At 40.6% G+C, this 17,017-nt stretch overlaps 1 protein-coding gene across 1 annotated transcript in view; it reads right to left on the reverse strand.

Moving 5' to 3' along the window:
* Positions 1–688: 688 nt before the first annotated feature.
* The window catches only part of TEX9 (testis expressed 9), a 302,725-nt gene continuing 286,396 nt past the window's right edge, over positions 689–17,017 (reverse strand). The window contains exons 12-13 of the mRNA XM_047766284.1: positions 5,665–5,719; positions 689–1,122 (exon numbers count right to left, since the gene is read on the reverse strand). Of these exons, the coding sequence (XP_047622240.1) occupies positions 5,666–5,719 (54 nt within the window). The 3' untranslated portion in view covers positions 689–1,122; position 5,665. The remainder of the gene's footprint in view (positions 1,123–5,664; positions 5,720–17,017) is intronic.

The following is a 17,017-nucleotide window of genomic DNA, read 5'->3' on the forward strand; positions in this document are numbered from 1 at the left end:
GACTTGAGGGAGTTGGTAGGGTGGGAGGACACAAAGGTGATGGCGAACATTGCAGCATCCCACTAAGGGCCAATCGAGAGGTCAGAGGTGCTAAGAAAATGTAGCTCCTAATTTGGTGCCTGCTGCTATGTTATGGAGTAGTACAGATGGAATTCCACAAAAAGAAGGGGGAAGTGGCGGCAGGGTCATTGACAGGAGCTTTAGCTTCACAATCCTCTCTCTCATTCTTCTAGTCTCCATAATACTTCACACTGGTGTTTTTGCAACACTTTTTTTTTTTTTTTTTTTTTGCGAGCAAGCGAAGTCTTTATTAAAGGAAAGCAAATAGCTCCCAGGGTTGCTGGGAGGGGGAAGAAGAGCCCACTTTCTCTATTGTCCTATGGAGGTTTTTTATTCCTTTAAGGTGGGGAGGGTACCAATGTGGGGTCCAGAAAGATGTGTTTTTTTTTTTTTTCTCCCATTGGCCTTGCTCAATTACCCATATCAGTCCTTGTCCAATAGGGTCTTAGGGGCAGAAATGTCCCATAAGTCTCATAGTTTCTTTGTCCTTTTCTTCCCCATAAACCGAGTCACAGGGGATTAGGGATTAATGTCCATCTGGGCATAGGTAACTCCCTAAAGTAAACAAGGCCTGTGGGGATGTTACTCCCTGGAGCCCTTAAACCACAAATGTTAATCAATGGCCATATCAAAGAATGCATCAAAGCCCATGCTCCTGCACTGACTACCTAAGTTAATATTCTGCATCATCAATTCCCCGCCTCTAGAGTTGGAGACTCTAACTGCAGGGGGAAAGGGGCCACTACTGCTCTGCTTCCTGCTGAAAAGGGGCATTGTTAGGGGAAAGCAGTTAGGTCTCCACTCATGGGATGGTCGAATGGGCTTCGATGCATTACATTGGGTACCCTTCCATCACCATTTGAAGGTTGATAGCTTTTAATTGGGATGTAATGAAGCAAGAAATACAATTAATTATACAGGGTCTGAATAAAAGGATTAAGATCACAATGATGGCTGTGGTGAGGAAATATTTTCACCAGGAGGAGGAGGTCAACCAGTTCCAGAGGGCAGTTCCAAAAGCTGAAGCTGGATCGGACATCCCATGAATCTGTTGCTGGAGATCTGGCAGGGAATCAGACACATTCTGTTAATAATCAGCAATACAGACACAACATTTAGATTTTATAATAGCACAGGTAACTTGTCCTTGTGAGGAGTATGATTTATGGCACCACCTTACTTTTAAAATTAATTTACTCAATTAAATTTATTTTAAACTTAGTCCCCACCATGGACGAAATTCTTTTCTCAGTATCCACTTCCCACACACCTTGCATCACTTTCTGTATCCATGTTAGTCTGTCTCTTATTCTCCACCCAGAACAACAAGCTAAAGACAGACCATCTTTCTTTTCCTTTAAGAAAATACAATTTCATTCCTCAGTCCTTCCTTAAGGAATTCCTTCCTTCCTCATTACTTTCTTTATCGAAAGCACACACATTTTTCTTTTCTAAAGCAAACATGAACTGTCTTGTATAATTTCTAAAAGCGTTTTTCTTACAGAGAACATCTCAGGGTGGTACTGATCATATTGATTAATCATCCCAAATACCTTTAGTTTCTCTGTTTAGTAACTGATGTCTCAGTGTCTCATTTGACTTCTATTAAATCTAGGTACAGGAGTTCCCGTCGTGGCACAGTGGTTAACGAATCCGACTAGGAACCATGAGGTTGCGGGTTTGATCCCTGCCCTTGCTCAGTGGGTTAAGGATCCGGCGTTGCCGTGAGCTGTGGTGTGGGTTGCAGATGCAGCTCGGATCCCACGTTGCTGTGGCTCTGGCATAGGCTGGTGGCTCCAGCTCTGATTAGACCCCTAGCCTGGGAACCTCCATATGCCACTGGAGTGGCCCAAGAAATGGCAAAAAGACAAAAAAAAACCCAAAAAACTAGGTACAATAAGATATTATACTTAATGTTGATAACCATAATGACATGTCTGCATTAATTAGATCAACAAACTTTAATTTTAATATGACATTAATTTTACTCCTGAATATTTCCCAGTTTATGTGAACCTAAAATTAATTCTGGCCAGTTAGTTCCCTTCCATATTTTGAGAACTTGTATATGCAAAGCCTTAGCCAAGGGAATGCAGAAAAAGGCATCTTTTTAAATCTAATGCAGTAAACTAGGCTGCTGTTTTTGGAATTTGTGAGAGGAGTGTAAGGGGTTGGGCACCATTGGATGCAATGGGAACACTGCTTTGTTTATTCGATGAAGGTCTTGCACTAGATGCCAATCCCTGTTAGGCTTTTGTACTCCCAACATGGGGGTGTTACAGGGGCTGTTACATTCAATTAATAATCCCTGTTCCTTTAGGTTTCTTATAATTGGGCTAAGTCCCTGTCATGCCTCAGGTCTCAGAGGATACTGCTTTTGGCAAGAAAAGAAATTTTGATCTTTAAGGGTTATTTCTATTGGTTGAGCATTTTTTGCTCTTCCTATTTTTCTTCCTATGACCCAAACTTCTGGGTCAATATCTGTTTCCATCAAAGGCAGGCATAAACCTTGATTAGGCTCCTTCATCATGTGAATTGAAGCTTTAACCTTTGACAAACTATCTCTTCCTAAAAGAGGAGTTGGACTTTCTGGAATAATCAGAAAAGCATGAGAGAAGAAAATGAACTCCCAAGTCACAACTCAAAGGCTATGTAAAACATTTTGTAACTTGCTTTCCAGAAATACCACGAATAGTGGCAGATTTATTTGAGGGGGGTCCAGGGTTGGAGAGGAGGACCAAAAAGGTGGCTCCTGTATCCAGGAGGAAGTCTATAGGCTGTTTTCCTATGTTTAGAGTCACCTGGGGCTTCTGGGTGGTGAGGACAGGAGCCAATATGTAAAGCCCCAGGTCCCATCAGTCTTGATCCTGAGCCTGAGGGGTCAACTCCAGGGGACTTCATCTTTGGGAGCAGTCCCTTTTCCAGTGAGCTCCCTAACATGTGGGACATGGCCTAGGTGCTGTGGTCTGAGCCTTGGGGCATTCCCATTTAAAGTGTACCTCTTTTCCACAGAGGAAACAGGCTCCAGGCTTAGGTCTCTGCCCTAGTCCTCTCACCTTGGAAGCTCCCAGGTTGACTCCCTGTAGTGCCACAACTAGACCCTCAGCCTCTCCTCTCATTCTCCTTTCGTTCTTCCTGGTCTTGATTATAACATACTTGAGTTGCTACTCTAAGGAAATGCTCCAGGTCCTGATCAGGGCCGAAAGCCAATTTTTGGAGCTTTCTCCATATATTTGGTGCTGACTGAGTTATAAATTTGTCTTTAAGAATTATTTGCCCCCCCCCCCATTGATTCTGGGTTCATTGGTGTATGCTTTCTCAATGCCTCTCCGAATCTTTCTAAGAAAGCCAATGGACTCTCTTGTTCCTCTTGACAAACCTCCAATAGTTTGGAATAGTTAATGGGCTTTATTCGTGAGGCTTTTCATCCCTCAACTATACAAGTAATAAAATGATTTCTATGCCAATTGTCTTTATTCCCCTCATCAGCAGACCAATTAGGGTTGCTCATAGGAACTGCCTGACACCCTATGGGGAATCTTGTTCATTCCTCTTCTGATCTGCCTCTAGCATTTATAGCATACCATTCATCTCCCCAGCTTTGAACATTTTCTAAGACTTTATTTTTTTCACGTAGAGTCAATGTCTGCTTTAGTAATAACATGACATCCTTCCAGGCTAACTCAAAGGACTGTGTGAGACCCTGAAAGACCTCAATATATCTATCTGGGTCATTAGCAAATTTCCCCAAATCTGTTTTTATCTGCCTTAAGTCCTGAAGCAAAAAAGGTGTATGGACCTGTATTAGTCCCCATTCTCTGTTTGCTACTTCTTGTAAAGGGAGTAAAGAGGGATATAACTTTGGCATTGGAGGGGGGAGAGGAGGAGCCTTGGGCAGTATTGGAGAAGGCTGATTAAACTTCTGGGGGGTCTGACCCTGTTGGGCCAGGATATGGTGGGCACATAGGTCCTGAGAGAGTTGGCATAATGCACTGGGGAAGTCCACAAGCCTTCCTCAGTTTAGTATCTTCCCTCACTGTAAAGAAGATCTGAACATAAGGCACCTCTGACCATTTCCCTTCTCATCTACAAAATAGGTCTAATTGGAGAATAGTATTACAATCTAGAGAGACTTCAGATGGCCACCGCTCTCCATCCAACAGGTTATGTAGTGGACAGGCTTTCATGCAAAAGAACACTAAACATTTCTTTTTCAGAGTCTCAGGGTCAAACGTTTTTCAGTTCTTCAAGGCACATGTCAGGTGAGTTGCTATTGAGCTGTGCACCAGGCTCAAGGATGTGGCTTCCATCCAAAAAAGAGAAAAGACCAGTGTCCAGCACCTATTGTCCTTTCTCAGTTATGTGAGGGTGTCCCCTCGCTTATATGGAGCAGCTAGACATTAGTGGTCAAATGTCCAATCCAACCTTAGGCTGACTGAAATTAACCACATTTTACCAGCATAGCCTCTTTTCTCATCATCCCTGCCCATTGCCTGTGTCTGGATAGAGGCAAAGAAAACCCTGGCATACAGGCCCTGTCCTGAGTTTTCAAATCCTATGATGCTCACTCTGACATGCCCTCTATTAATATTAGGAAAGTTCCTAAGCCACAGTTAACAGGTAAATTGGATGAGCCAGCTGTGGATTTCTCCAACCAGGGTGAAAGTGAATAGCAAAAAGCAAAACTGACTATGCCCAGGGTCTGAGGCTAAACCCTTGGCCTAAGTTGGATGAATACAAGTTATGAACTCCTTTTCCCCTAAAGGCATGGTGACAACTCAGGGTGGTCTCAACATCTAGAGTCTGTTTCCTTTGGCCCTGCAGCTCTATTTGAAGTAATAGCAAAGAAAATGATAAAGGATCAGATTAGTTTTACACCATAATCTCCAGAAAATCCTTTTTGAAATCTTTGCATGTATATCTCTGGGTTAGGTCCACCCTGTGTGGCTGCCCTGTGTCAGTGCTGCAGACAAAACAAGGGAGGGTGCCCCCTTCTCAGAAGGTGGCCATTTCAGATGTCTGTCTGACTGCCCCTCTCTCAGGAGTTTAGATGCCTCTTAGCAATTGGCTCATTCATATAAGCCCTGAACTTGGATTGAACTCACAGGTACGGAAGAGAACCCTCAGAGTCCAGTGTAGCCATAAGCTGTATGAGATCACCACAGAACTGCAGGTTAGGACCCACTCAGACTGCAGAGCCACTAAGGCCGTGGAGCCACAAACTTGAACCTGAAGCGCAAGCGAATCAGGATGCACATTCCCTCTTACACACACTCAGAGGTTATCACAATGCCTCCTGCCACCCAAGGAGTTACTTTAAGCCCTTTATCACCCTTTAAAATTCACAAAACAACATTTTGTTTCTCACATGCCTTTTAACAATTGCTAACTTTCAAAAATATAGTAACTGTGATTTCCCAAATATTGTACAAAGGCTATAGTACATAGAGAGAGGAGATTTCAGAGTAGGGGTGATGGCAAAGGAAAGTTTGCCTTGAGACTCACTTCGACTGTCTCTGGTGTACACTCATTCACACATTCACCCTCCTTTCAGAGGCAAATGAAACTGAAAAAAGTAGAAAGTGCAAGCTTGCTGCTGCTTACCTTATGAGCGCAGATGTATTGGATCAGATTCTGGACGAGCCCCCAAAAGATGATCCTGGAAAGATGATACCGGAATCCAGGTTCTTGTTCATGGTAGTTGAGGAATGAACTCCACAAACACACAGGCAGCAAACAAGCAAAGTCTTTATTAAAGGAAAGCAAATAGCTCCTAGGGTTGCTGGGAGGGGGAAGAAGAGCCCCTTGCAACACTTCTTTAAGAGGTTCTCTCTCTTATGGAGATTCCCAGGCTAGGGGTCAAATCAGAGCTACAGCTGCTGGCCTGCACCACAGCCACAGCAACACCAGATATGAGCTGTATCTAGGACCTACACCACAGCTCATGGCAACTCCAGATCCTTAACCCACTGAGCCAGGCCCGGGATCTAACCCACATCCTCATGGATATTAGTTGGATTCTTAACCCATCAAGTCACAATGGGAACTTCCAAGAGATTCTCTTAAAGGTAGATACTCATTAGAAATCTCTGCAAATTCCTGTGATGGAACATATATTCGTTCCCTCAATTATAGTTATAGGAAGCCTGTGTTTTTTTGGACATGTTCCAAGGGTACCAAAATAAGACAGACTCATGTCTTCAAGAAGAGAGATATGTGAACAAGTAATTGCAATGTCATATGACATTGTGCCCTACTAGATACATGCATGGGGGTAGAGCAGGTGAAAGAGGAGAAAAGGCAGAGAAGGTATTCACAGAGGAGCTTTTGTTGAATGAATCGAGTTTGCCAGCTGGACAAGTGTGGGAAAAGCATCCCAACCAGTGGAAGTAGCTGGTCCAAAGACACAGAGGAACAAAATCTAATGCCTCCTTAGGGGGCAGATAGATAGAAGTTCAGTGAGGTTGAAGGGAGCAGGGGTCAGATGATGAAAATTTTTGAATGTATTGCTAAGCAGCTTGGGTATTATTTTTTGGGTGGTGAGCAAGTTGAGTAATTCTTGACACCTTTGGACCGTGAAGCAATAGAGCTTCATCCCAGACCAGGTTAGTGCTCTATTCTGTCCCTTTCTTCCTTCCTATGGGCTTACTTCCCCCAGGTGCCAAGAGCTGAGTTAGTCACACTCCCAGTTCTTGGCACTCTGTTTACATGGGTCCATGCACAGCTCCTCATTTTTTTCATTATGTCATATTTTAATTTTATTTCATTTTCCCCCTTTAACCATGATCCCCACACCTATTCCTTCCTTCCCACAGAGGATGGGTGGGATCTGGCAGATGTCCTCAGATATTTATGTATTCTTGTAACTTATGCTGTGCTCTTTTGTATGCGTTTTTTTTAGCTCATACAAACAGTACTGTGGTTTAACCTTTTTCCTTTCAGCACTGTGTTTTATAATCTGTCTTGTGCTATATGTGTACTTGAATTATTGCTTCCTACTCCTACATAGTATCCCATGGAATCTATTCACATTTCCTTATCCCTTTCCCTAAAGTTGAACAAACGTTCACTGCCCTCTAGAACAGACAATGCAGCAATAAACATCCTTCTGTATGTCCCCTTATGAATCTGGGTAAGAATTTTTTTTAGGATATGTAATCAAGACTGAGTTTGCAAGAAGGAGCTGTATGAATCTTTGGGTTACCGATTACTGGCAGATTTCTCTCCAGAAGAACTATGAGTTGATACTCCAACTAATTATACTTAAGAGTACCAAGTCCCTTCCTCCTCATCAACATATAGTATTTTCTGACTTTGTAATTTCTTACCAGCTCAAGTATGTCAAAGGGCACCTCATCTTTTTTTTTTTTGGTCTTTTTGCCATTTCTTGGGCTGCTCCCGTGGCATATGGAGGTTCCCAGGCTAGGGGTCTAATTGGAGCTGTAGCCGTGGCCTACGCCAGAGCTACAGCAATGCGTGATCCGAGCCACATCTGCGACCTACACCATAGCTCACAGCAACACCGGATCGTTAACCCACTGAGCAAGGCCAGGGACCAAACCCGCCATGTCATGGTTCCTAGTCGGATTCGTTAACCACTGTGCCATGACGGGAACTCCCGGCACCTCATCTTAGTATAGGTCTTGCTCTACTGCTAATGTGGTTGAACATATTTCAGATTTCTCTTTATGTGAGTTTCTCATGTATATTCTTTTCCTATTTTTCTGCTGTGTTTCCTTTCTTTTTCCTATTTACTTGCAGTTATCCTTGTGTATTTAGATATTAATCTCTTGGCTTCTTCAATCATTGCAAACATCTTTTCCCATGGTGTCACCTATTGATTTTATCCATAGTGTTCTTCATCCCACAGAAATACTCAATTTTGATAAAGTCAAAACCATCAGTTTTGAGGGGTTTTTTTGGCCACACTTGCAGCATATGGAAGTTCCAGGGCCAGGGATTGATCTGAGCTGCAGCTGTGACCTATGCCACAGTTGTGGCAACACCAGATCCTTAACCGGTTGCAATGGGCCAGGGATTGAATCTACACCTTCAGCAGTGACCTGTGCCATGATAGAGACAATGCCAGATCCTTAACCCACTGTGCTGCAGTGAGAACTCCCCAGTTGTTTTTCTTTTTTGCCTTTAACTTAGGACATATACTTTTAGGCCTTGTTAAAAGAAGTTCTCTTCAACCCCTAAGTGGACAAAGACATTCTTTTACATTTTCTTCTTTTGGTTATATAGTTTTTTTTTTCTTTTTTCTTTTTAGGGCTTCACCTGAGGCATATGGAAGTTCCTAGGTTAGGGGTTGAATCAAAGCTATAGCTGCCAGCCTTACGCCACAGCAATGCAGGATCTAAGTCATGTCTGTGACCTACACCACAGCTCATGGCAATGCCAGAATCTTAACCCACTGAGCAAGGCCAGGGAATGAACCCATCCTAGTTGGGTTCATTACTGCTGAGCCACAAGGGAACTCCTGGTTATATAGTTTTAATCTTTTATAATTAAGATTCCTTGATCTGAAGTTCCATTTTGCGTATGGTGCAAGGTGGGGTTCTAGATTTGTTTTTCTCCAAATGGTGAGAAACTACCCCAGTGCAAGTACTAAAGAATCAATTTCTTTCCACCAATGTGAGATATCACTTTTTTCATTTATCAAGTATCTATACATCTGTGGGTATATTTCTGAGAACTCTTTTGTTCCATTGTTCTGTTTGTCTATTTCTACAGCATTACTACATTGTTTTTAAAATGATATCTCTTGTTTCTAATAGGGTATTAAATATCCTCCAAACCCATCCTTCTTTTACAAAATTGATGGTGTTGTCTGTGAACTTGTGTTCTTCTATATGCATTTTGGCACGTTTGCCAAGTGCCTTAAAAAAATTGCTGCTGAAATTTGAATTAGAATTCTTTTGCATTTATGGGTTAATTTGGAGAGAACTGGTATTTCTAAAACAAGAAAGTCATTTCATCCATTAACATGAAAAATCTCTACTTTATTGAGAGTCTATTTAAACCCTTTAAATGTTTTAGGCTTTTCTCTGTTAAGGTCTTATGCTTGCTTTATTATTTCATTCCTAGACATTATACAGCTGTTGTTGTTATAAGTATTGTCATTTTAAAAATTATATTTTCTCTTCAATTGTTGTTAGTGTAATGAAACTGCTAACTCTTATTCTGACAGGTTGTTGATTTTGAAGGTTTTCCAAGTAAGGAATCATGCTATCAGCAAGAAATGATAAAGTCTCTTCCCTCTCAGTATTACTTCTTGCTTCTTTCTCTGTGTTATTGCACTGGCCAAGACTTCCAAAATTATGTTGAACAAGAGTAGTGATAGCTGTTTTCTTGCCTTGTTCCTGATTTTTAAATGGCTACAACATTTAGAGTTACTCTAGCAAGCATAAGTCTTGCTGCAGGTAGCAATACAGAGCTAATGAGTTCCAGGCATTCCTTTCGTTTCCTAGTTATCTGAGAGAGACAGAGAGAGAGAGAGAGAGAGAGAGTGTGTGTGTGTGTGTGTGTCTTTCTAAGGCCGCACCCACAGCATATGGAGGTTCCCAAGCTAGGTGTCCAATCATAGCTATAGCTGCTGACCTACACCACAGCCACAGCAATGCTGGAACTGAGCCGAGTCTTCCAGCTACACTGGAAGCTCACGGCAACACTGGATCCTTAACCCACTGAGCAAGACCAGGGATAGAACCTGCATTCTTATGGATACTAATTGGGTTCATTACCAATGAGCCACAACGGAAATTCCCTGAGAGTGTATATTTTTATATTACAAATAGTTGTTGCCTTTTTTCTAACACTTTTTAGGCTTATGAGATGGTTGTTCTTTTTCTTTCTTTCCTTCCTTCTTTCTTTCTTTCTTTCTAGTTCGTTAGTGTGGTGATTTACATGGATAGATTTTCTGTTTGAAAGCTATTATTCATTCCTAGGATAAATCTTATTTCATTATGATATATAATATTTAAGAAATATTGCTAGGTTCTGTTAGCCATTTTTTTAGGATTTTACATCCATTTTCATATATGAAATGAGCATAATTTTCTTTTACTAACATTTTGTTTTGGAATCCAGATCACACTGATTTCATAAAGTGAGTTGACTAATTTTCTCTCTTTTTCTACTTTCTGTAACAACCTGCAGATGGTAGGATTTACATGTTTTTAGGAAATTTGGTAGAATTTACTTGTAAAACAATCTGTGGTTGGGAGATTTTTATTCTTTTTATGGAAAGGTGAATTCTTATTTTTTCCAATTTAGTCTATCCACATTTTAGATTTCATCTTGCATTTTTTTGGCATTTTTATACTTTCAGAGACATTTATTCATTTTGTCTAGGTTTTCAAATCTATTGGTATATGTATGTGTGTGTGCATAATTTTTAATTTCTAATTTCTTTCTGCATCTTATTTGTAACTTCTCTCACAGTTTTTCCCCTTTGATATTCTTGCTGATCTGTATTATTGATCTTATAAAAGAAATTCAGACCTTCCTTTAACTGACTTTCTTTATTTTTTGATGTTGCTCTTGTTCAGAGTTTTACTGATTTTCATATTATATTTATTGTTTCCTTCCTTTGTATTTCTTTGGGCTTTCTCTGTTGTTCATTTTCCAACTTCCTGATGTAAATACTTAGCTCATTAGTTTTAAATCTTTCTTGTTTTCTAATAGATATAAGTTTATTAACTCTATTAAATCTATAAATTTCCTTCTAAGTAGTGATTTAGTGTGTCCTACAAAATTTGACTGGTAATTTAAAAAAATTTTATTGAAGTATAGTTGATTTACTTGACTGGCATATTTTTAATACCATTTGATTTTAAGTTTCCTCTTTAAAAAAAGGGTTTTGGTACATATTTTTTAGTTTCCAGACATGTACATTTAAAATTATCTTTTTTTGTTCCTTATTTCTTATTTTACTGCATATAATCAGGTAATACTATATAATTTAATTCCTTAGAATTCATTGTGGCTGCCTCTGTGTCCTATTACACAGTTTATTTGTGTAAATGTTTTATATGTGCTAGAAAAGGAATGTATACTCTTTTAAAGATGATAAATAGATACATGATAGTTAGGTAAATAAATCCAAGTCTTTAAATCTCCTTTATGTCTGATTTTTTTTTAAATCCAAACAAAAGTTGGGCATATGGACTTCAAATTTCCTAATCCAGGGTTGAGTGAGAGTCAATAAAGCAAGATTGGGCATGAACTAGGTGATGGGGGTGGATTTTTTTTTTCACCCTCTCTATTCAATTCAAGTGTACTATGCTGATAACTTATTCATATAGAAACAGATTTTATTTACAGTATAAGAAGAGTGGAGAATAAAGGAGGGAAATGAATGACTCCCCACAGTGGAAAGAGAATTAAAGAAATGTGCCTCAGTTTAGGCCCTATGGATGGTTTATAAACTGGAGAAAGGTAATGTGTGTATGTATGTGTGAGTGTGAGTGTGAGTGTGTGTGTATGCACGCACACACACCCAGAAACCTTTCCTGAATTGGAACATTTGGGCACCAAACTGCTTTGCTTGGGGACATCTTGGATGGGAGTAATCATAAAGAAGAGAGAACACTTTGCTATTACCTCCAAATTGCTGCTTCCTAGATGAAACAAGAAAGCTCAGTGCTGTAATTGGCAGGAATAGGTAATTACATTGGAGTCACTTTTTTTTTTTCATAGTTCTTGCTTTGTGTGAACAAAGCTCAAAATTACCAGTAATGTGGATGGGAGTTATATATTAATGCGGCCACTGGGTCTGAGACTATTTTTGTATGCGTGTGAGCTCCCCTTGGGCTCTCAGAAATACTTTGGGAAGTGGACTTTGTAAAAAGACTGGATAATTAAGCAGGGGAAGGGCTCAGGGCCATTGGATTTTGGTCATTAAGTGTTAAAATGACTTAATTTGAACTCACAGATGGTGACACTAATTTTTGTATGTGTGTGTCTCTGTGTGTCTATTACTGGGTTATATGTATTCGAAAAAATATATGTAACAAGTATATAACCTATTTTTCACAAAAACATACAACTTTATTAATCTCCCTTAATCCTTTCAACAATATATCATTGATGTCGTATAAGAGTCAATAAAAATATTCCTAGTAATCCACAGTTGGAAAGAATTAATACATTTGAAATTTTGAGATATTCACCCACTACTGGTTTGTCTGATCAGGCTCAGTTTCTTTTTGCAAGGAAGTATCTAAACATTTAAGTATGCAAATGTATAAAGCCAAATGAGACATCATTTAATTCCTTTATTGTCTTACAGTGAAAGAGAGCAAATGAGCAATTTGATGGCTTTATGCCAATTATTTTTACTACGATTTCTTTTATGCTAAGGTATAGCTGAAGGCAAGCCCTCAAATTCTAGCATGAACATGCAGCAGCAATAACATGAATATTTTAGGGGCTATAAGATTCTTTTCATGGGTTATAGTTGGAAATAAAAAATTTAAGTTGCAACTGCTTTGGCAAATGTCATAAACGACTGGGTTTAAATGTAAGAATGTGTGTGGTCTCAATCCAAGATGCTTCTAAAAGACCAAATTCTGGGTGTTTAAGGCTTTCTGCAACACCACCCCTCCTTCTTGCTATCTTCCTAGATTAATCTTTTACCACTCACTACCCTTAATGCAGCTCTACATCTCCTTCCAGGCACAGAGACTTAACAGAACATGCACTTTAACATTCAAGGACAATGGATAGCCTAAGGACTGTCTTTAGATATCAAAGCAGCAAACCTGCAGTACAATGGTGGCAAAACCAAGAAACTCAGGTAGCTGAGGAGGCTGACTGGCTGATTTACAGAGAACAGTGGGTTTCCTAGGCTTAGGTCATGGCCCCCAGAGTGACAGCTGCATTTCCTCTCCTCTTCTACCAGGTTGCATGCTTAATTTCACTTGGTCTTCTTGCAGACTGTGTCTACTGGTCAAAACATTGATCATAGCAGGGACCACATAAAAAAACCCTCCCTGTCCCAGCGACAGCTTCTTGGGAACATCCACTCACAGTGAAAAGGAGACATTATTAATCTTGAAGAGAACTAACCAATCAGAGAATTTGTGTAAGGGTGGGTTGTTTTGTTTTGTTTTTTCCTGTTCTGAGGGGGGAAAAAGTACAGTATTTCTGTGTTTAAAGCACATCAGGAATTAATGAATCTCTTTCTCCTTTTCTTACCCAAGGCACATCCCTGCTTAAAACCACAAAGTGCTGACTTAGCCCATGGTTCCAGAACCCCGGGGCGTCAGAGCAGCATTTTAAAGACTCATCCTTATAATAAATTACTATTTTAATGATAGTCTTGGTAACATACGGTGAATGAAAAACACTTTCTGTAGATTAAGTAACATAGTTCCCATTAATTGTTTACTATACTTGAGACCTTAGAGAGATTTAACTCACTGTTCATTTGGTGCAGTTTCTGCTGAATTATTTCAAACACCTCCTTACTGCTTTAGCTTTGAATCAGCATTAGAAAGTATAATGCCAAATAGGATTCCCCCATTGCCTCAAATGCTCTAAAAAGAAATACAAGCTAAATCTCAACCACAAATACATTTCTCTCTTTATACTGTGAGCGCTCTGTGATCCTTGGCTTAGGCAAAATAAATAATGTACAAAAATTTGCAGAATGAGAAAACCAGGAAATTAGAAAATTAATAAGGTAACAAAATTTTAAGTCTAAATAGGATTGCTTTTTGGAAGTGCTGAAGACAAACGGTTCAGAGTTCTACATTTAGATGGAAAACCCAGTGTTTACATTTGACTAGGACAAGTTCTACCATCTCCAGAATTACATAGTGTAAACTCTAAATGTAAGTACTTATATTTATGTAAAGCCATAGTTAAAGATATTGACTCAGGTGGCTGATTTGAATTTTATTTACTGTGAGAATCAAAAGTGAAGATCAGATGCAAGGTGTAACTTTGGCCGACTATGTTTAGTTTTTGCAAAGTTCACCCTCACAAACTTGCTCCCCCTCACCTGCCCCCACCACTTTCTTCTCATTATATGAATCTTGGCTGTTAACTTTAAGCCCACATCAGATTCTCAACACAGACCCAAATTGTGTCATATTCCTCAGACACACTACTTTGGCTCTCAAGAAACCTTTCTACAGGCCACTTCTCCTACCTGGAATGTCTGCTTCTTGCTGCCTCACGCCCCTTATTCTCCACCCAAAACACTCTACTTAAGGAGGCTCATCTCTAATGGAGTTCTCAACTAAACCCTGCTGGTTCCAGGCATTCTGATCCCTCTATTAGTAGTGTGTCCTGTATCCTTGTATAGGCCAACTCTCTTAAAATAGTTTGCAGATAGGGTTTTGAGTTACTTTTGTGTGGCCATACATTTCCACTTGGATACATCTCAGCAACACGGTCTTCCTCACTGCTCTCAAGTGTACCTACTGGACAACTGGAGGCTGAGACTAGCAATTTGAGCCAGAGTGCCATCTACTGGTAGAAAGGCTACAATACTGTCAACAGACTACATGAACATATTCATGTACACAGACACACACACACACACACACACACACACACACACACACACACACCTGTTTTCACTGTTTAGGAATATGGAATATGCTATATAAAACAAAAAATTTGTGTGCACCTTTTGTAAGATCTATGTATTGGAAAAGAAATGACGATGAAATGAAAGATTCACATTGGGATCCTCTAAACGATACTGTCATCTTCAAAAGATGGATATGAATTTTAGATTATGTCCTCTGGCTATTTCGTTAACTTTTTTCTGTTTATTAAAAAAATCACATAGGACACGAAGAACTGGAGCAATATACAATAACATGTCTGAATGCCAGTGAGTTTCTATAGAAATGGCACTGTCTTATGAGGAAAACTCTTTGTTTTACTCCAAGAGTTTAGGCCTTCCATAAGGTGAGCCATCCTTTTCGGACTGACTGTATATTTGAACATAAGCCTCTGTGTGAGTGTGATTTCTCAGCACACAGAGGAGGGACTGCATAAAAGAACAAAATGAGAACTATTTAGTCCCTGTTTATCAGGCTAACATTTTAGCTTATTAAATAATTCCTCAAACCCTTTAGTAATGCCAATATTTCTACTCACTGTAAAGCAAATCACATCGTGGGTGAATTTAAATTGCATAGAAGTGGGTCTGTAAATTGAGAGAAAAGTTTTCTTTCCCTGGACAGAGGCTGATTGAGATAACATGGGATCATTAGTGACCAAACAGATGCCCCCATCTATAACCCAGAGACAGCTCTCAGCTGTACAGAGAACCTTTCGTTTCCTTCAGAGAGGTGAACTCAAAACTTGTCACTGATTTTTGCACCCTCTTAATCTTCCTGTTTATTCTATGCTTCATTAAAGTCAATCTCCACAGGGCAGACTGTCATCCGAGCTCGGCCTGTCCTGCTGTCTGCTCTCTCCAGAGAGCATCCTTCATCCTGATAAACGGGCTGTGTGCTGAGCACGTGACTGAGCTCTTTAAAGTAAATAGATTACAGAGAGCTGCTCCTTCCACACTCGCTCGACAGAATTTGATAAGCAGGATCGCTGACGTGGGCATCACAGTGGAGACAATGCTCTTCCGAAAGATGGGGTTTCAGATTTACTGTTGTAAAGTGAGATAGAGGATATTTATCTCTATCATTGTGTCATACCATACCGTTAAGGCTGCATTAGCTACTGTCATTCATCTGCCAAAGTGTTTCCCTCAGGATTCAGCATCATTGTAGGATGTCTACTGCATCCCGGGCTCTGAGCTAGGCACTGGAGAGGGGTACGGTGGGAAGCATAGTGAAGCTCTGTGGGAAGCCGGAAAGCACGCTGCCATTCCAACACCAGCCCATGTGCTGGTGCACCTCTTTTTTGGTCTCACAGGCCGTGTTACCCTAGAGCAACTGTTAATATCTGCTTGAAAAAGCAAACTTGGGGCCTGAGACTGGTTTCTAGGCAGCTCTACTCCTACCCTGACTCATACCGACAGATAAGGTAGCAAGCCTGCTCCTGAGGGTGCATGACTTTCCTTCCTACCTACAAAACCAGACTCTGCAGACCAGACTCTGCAGAAGCAAAGTCTCATCTCCCAGGGAGGGTGTTTTGAAGCATCTTGGGATGACTGACCTCAGGACAACTGTGTTCCGGTGATCACCAACTGAGTAGCAGAATCACTCCCTAATACCCGGACAATGGGAACTGTGAACACACACGTGTCACAGCAGGGGAAAGGTGTGGGAAGCCCATGATGCTTTGGGAGCATCTATCCTGGATGACCAGGGCAAGGTCTATGTGGAGAGCATTATAGCAAAACTCACTCTTACTGAGCTGAGAAGCAGGATGAATTGAATTCAAGGGAGACTCCCAGTCACCCCACCCATTTTCCCACAGTCTGAGTAGCAGAAAACCAAGAAGGGTCCTGATGGTTGGCCCTTCTTAACAATGACTGTAACTTCTGCCTGGGAGGCTTGAAGATCAACAAGAAGACAGGACACCAAGGGAGATGTCCACCAGGGGCTGCTCTGGCCTCCTGACTCACCTCTAGTTTACTCGGTGATAATAGCAGCAGTGAAGATACTGCAGAGCAAAGCATCAAGGGCAAGAGCTGCAACATCTGGGGGGGTCTGTCGACCTGTGCAAACCCACCCACTATCAAAACTTAGTCCGACTGACTTCTCTTCCTTTTAGCTGTCTGGGTCCTGGCTGGACCACAAACAGCTCTCTCTTCTGAGCTCCTCTTACAATGTGCAACTTAGCATTTTATTATATTGTCTGATAATCTAATTGTTCCTGGTACACTGAGTTACACAACAAAATCACATTTGTGTCTTTCACTTCTTTGAAATGAGAGAGACACAGTAGCAGGCACGAAGCAGATGTCCAATACTTAATCTAATTGGGAATCAGAAAATAAGAGCTTGTAGAAACGTTCATATAGCTT

The sequence above is a fragment of the Phacochoerus africanus genome, chromosome 2 (assembly GCF_016906955.1).
Source record: "Phacochoerus africanus isolate WHEZ1 chromosome 2, ROS_Pafr_v1, whole genome shotgun sequence".
Taxonomy (NCBI): domain Eukaryota; kingdom Metazoa; phylum Chordata; class Mammalia; order Artiodactyla; family Suidae; genus Phacochoerus; species Phacochoerus africanus.